The 12,500-nt window shown below is 44.6% G+C and overlaps 1 protein-coding gene across 1 annotated transcript in view; it reads right to left on the bottom strand.

Moving 5' to 3' along the window:
* Window positions 1–97: 97 nt before the first annotated feature.
* Window positions 98–12,500, bottom strand: part of LOC138001433 (protein LSM14 homolog A-B-like) — a 19,006-nt gene continuing 6,603 nt past the window's right edge. The window contains exons 5-7 of the mRNA XM_068848080.1: window positions 5,108–5,247; window positions 1,805–2,132; window positions 98–905 (exon numbers count right to left, since the gene is read on the bottom strand). Coding sequence (XP_068704181.1) covers window positions 873–905; window positions 1,805–2,132; window positions 5,108–5,247 — 501 coding nt within the window. The 3' untranslated portion in view covers window positions 98–872. The remainder of the gene's footprint in view (window positions 906–1,804; window positions 2,133–5,107; window positions 5,248–12,500) is intronic.

Below are 12,500 nucleotides of genomic sequence, written 5' to 3'. Positions count from 1 at the left end.
ACCTTTCACACAAAATTGTTCATGTACAGTATAAAGAGACCAGTGATAAACTTAATATTCACAAAATTTGCACACTCAAAATTAAAGACACTCCATATGCAAGTTAACTTTTTAATTTCCCAAATTTGTTGATTAAAGTAGTACTGAATGGTCATAATTTAACATGAAAGTCCTGATCTACTGAAAAACAGAATCAAATTTTAATATCCATACTTACAAGTCGAGACAAAAAATTCCAGATAACCGAGTCTCAGCAAAAGAAAGAAGAGACAAAAAGATGCATGTGCCTTGGCACACTAATTGCATGGTTCATGCTGTTGCTTAGCAACAGAATAATCCAAAGTGTAAAATAAAAACTGCAGTCTAACTTTTAGTAAAAGCTCAATCATTATCCATAAAGAAATCTGAAAAAGAACATCCCCGGCCGGATAAATGAAACGCCTAGACAATGTATGCCTGCCATTCCTGTCAAGTGCAAGGTAAAACTGTAGATTCAACTGATGCACAATTACACACCACTGAGTAAGTGGTCAAGATATTTTGGTCTGTTCTTCTCATCACTTAATACACTTGGTAGCTGACAAAAGATTAACAAAGTCTGTTTCCGGAAAATACAACATTTACAAAAAAATGAAGCAAGGTTCCATTCAGCTGTTGTAAGAAAATAACAATTCGTCTTAGACGTCGTATGTATGAAAACAAGTTTCTTCTTTAGAGAAATTTATACCACATGATGTGACACCGAGGATGAATCACAAAGAATGAAGTGGTTATACCACAAAAACAATTTTTGTTATACACCATTATAGTTATTCCAAATTATAACAAAAGAAACCCTAGTTGATTTTTTAAAGTAAGTTTAATTAATCACATCATGCTTTGGCTGTTGCATCACCACTGCTTGTCTGCAAGTTAATAACAAGTAAAAAGGTTGTCAATAGGTAAAACAAAAAAATAAAACCCTTGGTGCAGTAAAACCCTGAAAGATTTTAGAACCTAGTTTTTTAGAACCTGGCAGCCTAAAATTTGCCAACTAGACCCCCTCTAAACAAGAACCTGTTGACCATAAAATTTTAACAGGTTGTTATTTTCTAAAATCTAAGAAAATGTGCACTTTGGTAAAATTAATAAGATCAACTGGCATTTAGAGTTCTCTGCAAATGACCTCTTCATAAGATGAGCACATTACTTAAGTCTCGAGCTGATGGTGTCATTTTGACGTGATTTTTTTAAATTCTGTATTAAAATTTTATTCAAATATATATAGGTAAAAACTGGCTGCTGCAGAGGGGACAAAGGCCAAATACTAGTAAATTCTAAAACATGATTTTTTTTCCTTCAAAAAATAAGTTTGTTTGCTCAGTGATATAGCCTATGAATAGCTGCAAGGCTTTTATCATGTGGTAATACAGCCACCCCATTAAGACGGCAAATTTTTTAAGGCCCATTGATGACCATATTAAGAATATCAAGAATGATAAACTGTGAGCCTCAGAGTTACTGTGGTCTAAGGCAGCCCCACTTAAATGACAATTATAGTACTTACAGTATCTCTAAACATTTGCAAATAGGCCATATTCGTATTCTCAGTATTGGACTGGAACTAGCTTGCAATGGAGGCTAATGCGGGGGAATCTTTTCAAATGCAAATACTTTTTAATAAAAAATTATATTCCCCCGCATTAGCCTCCATTGCAAGCTAGTTCCAGTCCAATACTGAGAATACGAATATATATATATATATATATATATATATATATATATATATATATTATAATATATATATATATTAATTTTATCTCACCACAGGTGGTCTTTTGTTTAAGCTTTTCGACGGTATTTTGTCCTCTCTGTTTGTTGGGGAATCCATCCATACTCTCGAACGACCGCGTCTTTGTCCACCACGACCTCCTCGATAAACCCCACGTCCTCCTGGGCTACCCTCATCTCGTCCTTGGTTTCCACGTCCTCCTGGACTACCATCATCTCGTCCTTGGTTTCTGTTACTGCCACGGCCCCCTCTGAAGCCACCCCTACCTCTGCCTCTCCAACGGCCACCTTGTCTCATGTCTCCAGTTACCCCAAAGGTCTCCATGTTTACTTTACGTTCTTGCTGCCATGATGGGTGAACTCTGAAAATGAAAATAGAGTGAACTCTCCTGCGCATAGTGCAGTGGAATGTTGGTTCATCAAAGTGCTAAGGTACTGGAAAATAAAGGAGTCCTTTGAGAATATTAGTATAATAATAATAATAATAATAATAATAATAATAATATGTGATCTGCTAATTGCCTTTTCTCGCAGTCGGAGACTGAATTACTAAGGACGCAGCTCAACGAGGTCGGGCCGAAGGAGCTGTGCTGCCGGCTAGGCGCTCGGCCCCTGAACACGACCCATGTATGACCTTGGAGCACAGCACCACAGCCTGATGGAATAGGCCGGGAGTCGATTTTGAGGAGGGAGGAAAACCGGAGTACCCGGAGAAAAACCCTCAGAGTCATATTGAGATCGAATGAAACTCAGCCCACATTCAACCCGAGGCCAGAGTTGAACCTGGGTCACAGATGTGGGAAGCACGGTTGCTGACCACTAAACCACCCTGACTCCCCTAACTGGGGAGTGTTAACTGGGTGCTTTGTACTAGAAGTTTACTCAGCTATCAAGCTAATTTGCTGGCGCTTCACTTTAATAATCTGAAAGAACCTATTCCAATGTATAAAGCAGAGTAAAAAAAGGGGAAATCAATAGGAAAATTGGATATTTTTTACCAAAAACAAGTAAGAAAGAAAGTTTTTTTAAGAAACAGTGAAAAACTGGAGCTCCTAAAGATTCTGATAACTTTCAAGGTGCATGCAGAGATGTATCCAGGTTTTCAAATTTGGGGATCCTCTAGACCCCTTCTTGAAAAATTTGGGGGTCCACTGAAAATTTTGGGGGTCCAGCTAATTAATATTCAAGAATTAATATCCGATCTATTGTCTCTTAATTGCTGCTTCAGTACCCTTTCAGATTCCTAAATTGCACAAAATAAAGTCTTTTCCCTCCCCTCAAATATGTACTTAAAATAAAATGATCAATTTCTTTGAAACTGTTATGCCGGTTGATTGATTGATCAAAATGTAGGGGCTGTCAAAGTTCCATCGATCACATCTGATCTGAAAATGTCTCAAGGAATCCGTATGCTGTAGGAACTGTTGGCTCCAGTTGATAATTTTTTGATCTGCATCTCCACAGCCAAGAAAAAAAAAACCGAACTGAATCTCAATTTTCCGTAAAAGAGCATCATTTCTTGTAACAACTCTTGAGATGTAATTTCAGAACAAAAGAGTAAACAAATATAAGCGATCGACACACATTTCATCGTCGGCCCATGAGGCCGTGACTTCGCCATGGTCAATGTTAATAATCAAGCCACTGAATAGAATACATTCAAGTTTCATGTTCAACACGTTAATTTTAACACTAACTCTGAATAAAGTTGCATAATTTGCAAAAATAGAAATTTAACATACTTTGCTGTTGGATTCTCTGTCATTTCGCTCACGATTGGCAAATCAATGCTTGAAAAGCATGCAACAAAATGAACTTCAACTGAAATGTTTAATTATCACTGGCCGCAGATTTTTCTGTGTCCACTTTAAGGGCCCACAGACCGATTTTTCCCGCGTTGCTAAGGAAGTGAAATGTTACTTCAGGTAACTGACGTCATCACATCATGAGCTGACAAGAAAACCCACTCACAAGCAAAAGTCACCGCACAAACTGTTGTTTCCATCGAAGGTTTTTCCTTGCCTTCCTCGCGCTCGTTCTCAGATCAACTGCGCATGCATAAGCGAACTGACTTCCGGTTTGAGAAAAAAGCTAAATTTCCGGCGGTTTTAAATTGATTGTTTTTTTACATGGCACGTTTCACCCCCAACTACGGAATATAGCATAGCATTGATTTTTTAAAATCATCTTTTTTGAAAAAGTTATGGGTATTTCAGAATCGTTTATGTCTTTAAAAAGAACATTTTTCAAAATAAAAAGAAAACCATGCTTGGCTGGATGCAAACGAATACAAATTATCAAAACATAGATTAAATACCCAAATTGCGTAGCACGGAGACAAATTTAGAGTTTTCTTTAATTGGTCACGTGACCATGGGCATGGTATGATGACTTCATATTTAGGGTCATTGGCTTACAAAAGTTGGAAACATAATGCCAAATTCTCTCAAATTACTTAACCATTACATCCTTGGCAACGCACCCCAAAAAATACGTCAGTGGGCCCTTAATTTGACCCTTTGTTCATATTCTATGCGTCCAAAAGGAAAAGGAGTGCATCCCAGGATGCAATGACACACTCTGGATACATCTCTGTGCACGTGCACTGTTCATTAGGACATAGCTTGACATAGGTACAGCTTTATGTCTTCTGGGTATCACTTCCAACAGGGAACTGGGGAAAAAATAATGTAAATCAAAAAGTTCTACAGCTGTAAGAGGCAAATTTTAATGGTTCAAGTTTAGAAAAGAGGCTGACCTAATTTGAAGGCAACCAGAAGGCTCCTTTTTTTAAAAAAAAAGCTTCTACCGCAACTTATGGCAAATGTGGGCACTACTCCAATCCTGCCGCATGAACAACTTGTGCCCAGTAATACTGGTACTAATTTTACCCATCAAATGCATGGAAAGCTGAGTATCAAACTCGGAACACTGAAATGAAGTCTGCTAGTGATATTCACTCCACTACATGCTTAATGGCATTAGAATTGTTTTCCCATACATGTAAGTTAATACTACAGTAATTCTTACACCATTCATTGAAAAGGAATAGGAAAAGAGAGGTCTTCCTTCAAAAATAGGAGACAATTACTTACTAGGGAAGGATTTAATAAACAATTGGAACTTAACACCTGCCAATTTAAGTGACACACAACACGCTTATGAATCCAAAAGGGAAAGAGGCAGTCAATTGACCATTTATAACGAGTAGAAGAGGTGAGTTTCAGACTTCAAAAGACATCCATTCAAGGGTCAAAACAGGATTAAAACAGTATACTATAACTGCATTCAAATCTAATATACAAATCAATGAACCATGCAGCCGGCACCATGTTACCTTCTGTTCTTGTCTCTATCCATTGCCTCACATGAGATACTGTCAAAAAATGACTTGGAGCTGTCGTAATAACTGACAGGACTTTGAGCTCTATCTTGAATCAAATCAGCTTCAAATGTACCATTGACTGTGTTTTCATCCTAAAATCAGGACCATTGTTTTTAATAGCCTTCAAGAATCATTCTACAGTATGAAGTAGGCTGAATAGCTAGAGACAGCTGATGTACATATGGTACAGTATATCTTATTGGATGATTTAGTGTGTAATATCGTGGGATATTTATACAAGTCTCGCTGTAATTTGGCAAGTCTGTAGGGCAAGTCAAAATACAAGAGACAAGTAAAAATATCCCACAATACTACAATGTACACACTAAATCGTCCAATAAGAGATTTATTAATCAACTCGGTCGGAAAAAAGAAGAAACTGAAAGCTTAACTTACACCTTGCTTCCTCGCGTGACAAACTATATCTTACATATCTTATATCTTATATCTTACGTGTATCTTACATGTACACGACTATTCACCCAGTGATCGTTTTAAGCCACGTTTTACAACCATTAGAACCAGAGAGATCATTTTTGTGCCGAACTGTTGTATGGTTTGATCCAAGCACTACTCGTCAAAACAGACTCGCCTCAGACTTCCTCCCTATAGATTTCAATATGGCACTGTGCTTTAATTATCAAAAAAGCAACTGTATTCGGTTACAGATTTCATCAATTACCCAAAGTACTGATCATCATCTTTTTTCAATCTTCAAGAGTCTGCCAAAGAGTAAGATCTGTGACTGTTAATTTTGTCAAAATATGTCGATTAAAAGGAATGAAGAACTCTGCATTTGTTTTGTCTGCTACAAATGAGCAAGACTGCTTCTGAGTAAGATGAGCTTACATGTAGTTCTTAAATTCTACCTTACTAGTTAAGTCTTTTGAAGCCTTAATGGATGGATTTTGGTTTTGGGGTGCGGGTTATAGGCTGGTGAGGGCAATCTGTTACATTTATGTACCACATGGGTAATCCGCCAGAAATTACGGTAATTATTGTCATGTAGGTTATCACTTGTCTCTAGGAACTCATTTTTGCCAAAAATCTCAAAATTTTGCAAGCATTTATCAGTTTCTTTGGGGGGAAAATTTTACCTCATTTGTGAAAAACCCGGTCTTCTGAGTAAAAACTCTGGGTGTTATTTGCACTCCGCTGACTGTAGTTGAATAATAAAATAATGGCAATATTTACCGGTTTATGAGGTTGGGAGCAGCTAACAAGTTAACCGCCTTGATTTGATGTCAGTTAATCACAGAAAATCAAAATTTTGATATAGTTAAATAAAATTTAACACAGTTAACGACTAGGAGCTAGTCTGGTCAGTAGTGTTTTGCAGGCGGTTGTTAGTGTCTTGGCCGTCTGGTAGCGTTGTTCAGCGTTTTGGTGCGTTCTGTAGCGTTTGTTATAGTTACATGGTTCACGACCGGGAGCTAGTCCGGTCAGTAGCGTTTTGCAGGCGTTTGTTAGCGTTGTTATGCGTTTTTGTAGCGTTTGCAGCACTCTTTAGGTTGGGGGAGCCCTGGGGCTGACATGGTTCAGCGGTATTCCTGCGTAGTGCATGCGTTGTCCAATGTGCTTGCAGCGTGTTTGTTGGCGTGGCGTTGTGAGTCGGTTTAGGAGTTTAGTGGTTCTCGGCGTTCTTCTTCTCGCTTCGTTGGCTATCTCGGTCGCTGTCCAGGTTGAAATAGAAGTTCTTCGATCTTTGACCGTCTCCATCTCGTCTTCACCGCCGTGTTGTGGTTCGTCTTACCTTCTCTTGTACCAGTTCCGATAGTCGGCTCGTCGCTCAGATAGCGTGGCGTTTCTTTGGCGGGCTTAGTGTAGCGGTTCCCAGTTGTGGTCAACAAAAGAAAAACAACAATAGAGAAAACACAAGGATTTCTTCCGTCATCGACCGTGGTTTCCTCCCCCTCTGTCGTGTCTGTTGGTTTGTCTTTACTCGCTCATCGCTCTTTCGTGCTTCGGACCATCGTGTGCTCCGATACGTTTATTTTGGCGGGCTTAGTGTAGCGGTTCCCAGTTGTGGTCAACAAAGGAATAAATTCTAAGGATTTCGTCAGTCATCGACCAGGGTTTTTTCTTCGGCGGCTGTCGTGTTTATTGGTTTGTCTTTCCTTCACTCGTCGCTCTTTCGTCCCTGGACCGTAGTGTGCTCGCCGATCTGTTAACGTGGCCAAAGGATTTCGTCCTTCATCGCCCGCGGTTTTTTCTCGCTCTCTGTCGTGTTTGTTGGTTCGTTTTTCACTTCTTTTTCGTGGTCGCCTCTAACTCGCTCGTCGCTGGTTGGTGTTCGATCATACATCATGCCGAACCCACCTCGTTCAACCAACAATAGTTTGTCCGCTGGACTTCGTTCGGAGGACATACCTCTCTTGTCTCCCGCACCGATGGTGGTTTCTACGGCTCCCTCTGGCCCCGTGGCGCCTTTGGCCGTCGATTCGATCGCCGAGGCTGTTGTTCGCGCGCTTGGAAGCACCCTTCCGACTATCATCTCTTCAATTCAAGGGAGCGCCCCCTCGCCATTACCCCCTTCCGTCCTTGGCACTTCTGTTGGCGTCACTCCATCTAGCTCCTCTGGATCGACTGCTGTTTCTTGTGATGTCAATGTCTCGTCTATGGCTTTTGGGGCGTCATCAGGTACGTTTACTTTGCCTGCCTTCATTCCTACCTTTTCTCCTGTGTCGGCCATCACTGACTCAAGCTCGGCCCGCTTCATGGCCCCCATTACCTCTCCATTCGCGAGTCCCAGTGTATCTGGCAGCCTGCCAAGTTTTGGTAACTCTGGATCAGTGCCTACGTCTGAGAAGGCTTTCATTGTTGGTCCTGGTCATGCACCAGTCCCGGCAAAATTGGCCAAGAAGATCATCGAGGGCCAGTTCGTGGAGTTGGCGGATCTACTTACAGTCAATCTCCGAGCTGGGGATCAGGAACCACAGACCTTCCTGGAGGGTAAACTCCTGGTGTCCAACGTAAAACGCAGGCAGGTTGAAATCAAGGATATTCTTACTTGGACTGAGGCCTTCACGATTTTCCAGCTGGTCCTGTGTGCCTCTCACCCCCTGCGTTGGTTAGACTTGACCAGATATAAGCTGCTCATTATTCAAACAGCCCGCCAATATCCAGGTCTGGCTTGGCTTGAATACGATCTGGCCTTCAGAAGGGATGCCGCTGCCTCGGGCCTTACGGATTGGTCCAAAATGAATTTGGATCTGTATAGTTTTCATTTGCGTTTGCCAGCATCGTCCTCACTGCAACCAAGGCCGTCTTCCCTTTCCGGGTTTCCTCAGTCTTCCTCAGACAGCCCAGACTCCCACCGACGCACACCATTCTGCCATTCCTGGAATGAAGGGAAATGCCGGTGGCTATTTGGGAAGTGCAAGTTCCGCCACAACTGCAGCAATTGCGAGGGAGAGCATACCAAGGCTAACTGCCCCTTTCCCCGCTCAGCTGGATTTCGTTCCCGTTCCCGCTCCCCCTCCCCTGGAGGGAGCAGGGGACAGTACTGAGGGGCGAGGTTCGCCCAGTGTTGTGTTTGTACATAGTTTGAATGATGTGATTGCGTTGCCTCGCCAGCCGAATGGATTGCCTCAGTTGGCAAAGTTGTTTTGTCCTGTTCCAGTTTCAGTTCCAGTCTCAGTTCCCGTTTCTGTTCCAGTTAAGCCCAGCGTTCCAGTTGTCTCTTTTGCCCCGTTATCTCCGGTGTCTCAGGTCACACCATTACAGTTGGATCAATTTCAAGCCGAATTATGCCACCATCCCAACAAGTCAGCTGTGGCATTTGTGACTTCTGGCATACGGCATGGATTTCGGATAGGCTTTGACCCATCCTTGGTGTCCCTCAAATCTGCATCTTCAAACATGCGTAGCTCTGCTGAGCACCCATCAGTGATTGACTCCTACTTGCAAGCTGAAGTCTCTTCTGGCAGGGTGGCAGGTCCTTTTCCAGTGCCCCCGCTTCCGTCATTGCAAATAAGTCGTTTCGGGGTGATCCCCAAAACTAATCAGCCTGGGAAGTGGCGTCTCATTTTAGACCTATCATCCCCAGAGGGGCAAAGCGTCAATGACGGCATCCCTAAGCCCCCGTTTACAGTTCAGTATGTTTCAGTGGATGCTTTCATTGATGGCATAATGTCTCTGGGTCGAGGAACGTTAATGGCCAAGTTCGACGTGGCCAGTGCATATCGGAATGTGGCTATCCACCCAGACGATCGCCCCCTTCTTGGCATGAAGTGGCGTGGGCAATATTTTGTGGATTTGGTGCTCCCTTTTGGGCTGCGTTCAGCACCATTTATTTTCACCGCCATTGCAGACCTGGTTGAATGGATCCTGGTTCACAATTATGAGGTTACATTTCTCCGTCATTACTTGGATGATTTCCTCACTTTGGGCCCACCGGCGTCTCCTGTGTGCCACAACAACCTTCAAACCTGCGTTCGTCTGTGTTCAAAACTTGGCCTTCCCCTTAATCCAGATAAGTTGGAGGGACCCGCGACTCGTCTTACAATCCTTGGGATTGAACTTGACTCCGAGAACCTTCAGGCTCGCCTTCCGACTGACAAGAGAGATAGGATTGTTTCACTGTTAGATGAGTGGTCGGAAAAACGTTTTTGTAAACGTCGCGAGCTGGAATCCCTGATTGGCCATCTCCATCACGCCTGCAAGGTCGCCCCACAGGGTAGGACATTCCTTCGTCGGATGATCGACTTGCGATAGAGATAGAGAGAGATAGAGATAGAGAGAGAGATCTGATCTGCTAATCGCCCTTTCTCGCAGTCGGAGACTGAATTACTGAGGGCGCAGCTCAACGAGGTCGGGCCGAAGGAGCTGTGCTGCCGGCTAGGCGCTCGGCCCCTTAACACGACCCATGTATGACCTCGGAGCACAGCACCACAGCCTGATGGAATAGGCCGGGAGTCGATTTTGAGGAGGGAGGAAAACCGGAGTACCCGGAGAAAAACCCTCGGAGTCAGATTGAGATCGACTGAAACTCAACCCACATACGACCCGAGGCCAGAGTTGAACCTGGGTCACAGAGGTGGGAGGCACGGTTGATGACCACTAAACCACCCTGACTCCCCTGCTTTGTGCCTCCCCTGCTTTGTGCCTTTCGCCGTGATGATCACCCCATTAGGCTTAACCAGGAATTTTCGGCGGGATTTAACCTGGTGGCGGGAACTGTTCCAAACTTGGGATGGCCTCAGTTTTTTCTGCATGCCCACATGGGCACCTCTCCCGGACTTCCAGGTCTCATCCGATGCAGCGGGCTCTTTGGGCTATGGAGCTATTTTTAAATCCCACTGGTTTGCTGGTGCCTGGTCAGCTGCACAAAGTTCCTCATCTATAGCGTACAAGGAGCTCTTCCCAATTGTAGTGGCAGCCTATCTGTGGGGCTGTCAGTGGGTATCTCGGCGGGTCGAGTTCTTTTGTGACAACGAGTCTGTGGTGGCCGTACTTAAGTCTGGCACCTCGCGGGACAAAAACCTAATGGTGTTGCTGCGTTATTTGACTATGCTGGCCATCCATCATTCCTTCTCATTTACAGCTTCATCTGTTCGAGGCAAAGCTAATCCAGTTGCTGATGCACTCTCTCGATTCCAATTTCAGCGGTTCAGACGCCTGGAGCCACAGGCCGACCCAACCCCGTCTCCTATTCCTGCTTCCCTTCTGGCAGCGCTTCAGATGCCTTGACTCAGAAGTGTCGGTTCTTACTTACCCAAGGTCTTGCACCTTCCACCCGACGAGTGTACCGATCCGCCCAACGTCGATTTACAGACTTTTGCCGCCAGGATGGTCGTGCAAACCAGGATGGCTCCATCCCCCCAGCCACTGAGGAGACTCTCATGCGCTTTGCTTCCTTCCTGGCCGACAACCTGAACCATTCCTCCATCAAGGTCTATCTATCAGCAGTGCGCTCCCTTCACATTGACCATGGCCTTCCCGACCCGCTAGTCAACTGTCTTCGTTTGCAGCGTCTGCTAAGGGGTATTAAGCGAGTTCAAGGTCCAGTGTCACCCAGGCGCCTACCTATCACCGTTGATCATCTGAAGGTCATTCAGTGCTCTTTGGACCTGTCTACTAGAGACCATGTGATGTTGTGGGCTGCGTGCTGCTTGGCATTTTTTGGGTTTTTGCGTGCGGGCGAATTCACGGTCAACTCGGCCTTTGATCCTCACACCCATATGACTGTTAGCGACCTGCAAGCGGACTCCTTGGTGAATCCCTCTTGTTTCAAAGTCCGTATCAAATGTTCCAAGACAGACCCCTTCCGTGCGGGTTGTGATATCTACTTGGGGCGTGGCTCGGGCTCTGTGTGCCCCATAACAGCGTTGGGCACGTACTTGTCTCTGCGTGGGTCTGCTCCAGGGCCCCTGTTCTTGTTTAGTGATGGTCGTCCTCTTACCCGGCAGCAGCTATCATCCTTTTTGCAGTCTACCCTTCATGGGGCTGGGTACTCCGGCGCCTACTCCGGCCATAGTTTCCGAATTGGGGCGGCGACCACTGCAGCGGCACGTGGTGTTCCGGATCACCTGATCAAAACCTTGGGGCGTTGGTCGAGCGAGGCATACCAGATCTATATCAGAACTCCAGTTAGTTCCATTGTCCGTGTTTCCTCCCAGTTGGTGGCGTAACAGGTAGTGGATTTCTCTGGTTACCAGCGGGGGTGGGTGCCTCAGGTTTGGGCTATCGGGGGCTTAGGCCTAGTTGCCCCGAGCCCCCTTGCTCCGGGTTCTTCTTACCCGGAGATCCCTTCGGCATGGCGCGGGGGGCTCGTGGCTTGGTTGCGGGTTGGGCAGGCCAGTCGGGTGTTCTAGCGCCTTGGGGATGTGACTGCGGTTGCAGCCCCCAGGCTTCCTGGGCACCTACCCTCCACTGGCGACGTGGGCGTTAAATATAGTTAAATAAAATTTAACATAGTTAACGACTAGGAGCTAGTCTGGTCAGTAGTGTTTTGCAGGCGGTTGTTAGTGTCTTGGCCGTTTGGTAGCGTTGTTCAGCGTTTTGGTGCGTTCTGTAGCGTTTGTTATAGTTACATGGTTCACGACCGGGAGCTAGTCCGGTCAGTAGCGTTTTGCAGGCGTTTGTTAGCGTTGTTATGCGTTTTTGTAGCGTTTGCAGCACTCTTTAGGTTGGGGGAGCCCTGGGGCTGACATGGTTCAGCGGTATTCCTGCGTAGTGCATGCGTTGTCCAATGTGCTTGCAGCGTGTTTGTTGGCGTGGCGTTGTGAGTCGGTTTAGGAGTTTAGTGGTTCTCGGCGTTCCCTCCCTCTCCCCCCCCCTGTCTTTTTTTTTTTTTTTTTTTTTTTTTTTTTTTTTTTTTCAAATTTTTTGTGCTCTTTTTTTT

Source organism: Montipora foliosa, chromosome 1, assembly GCF_036669935.1.
Source record: "Montipora foliosa isolate CH-2021 chromosome 1, ASM3666993v2, whole genome shotgun sequence".
NCBI lineage: Eukaryota > Metazoa > Cnidaria > Anthozoa > Scleractinia > Acroporidae > Montipora > Montipora foliosa.
The sequence above is the reverse complement of the archived record's forward strand: the minus strand, read 5'-3'. Positions and strand labels throughout refer to the sequence as shown.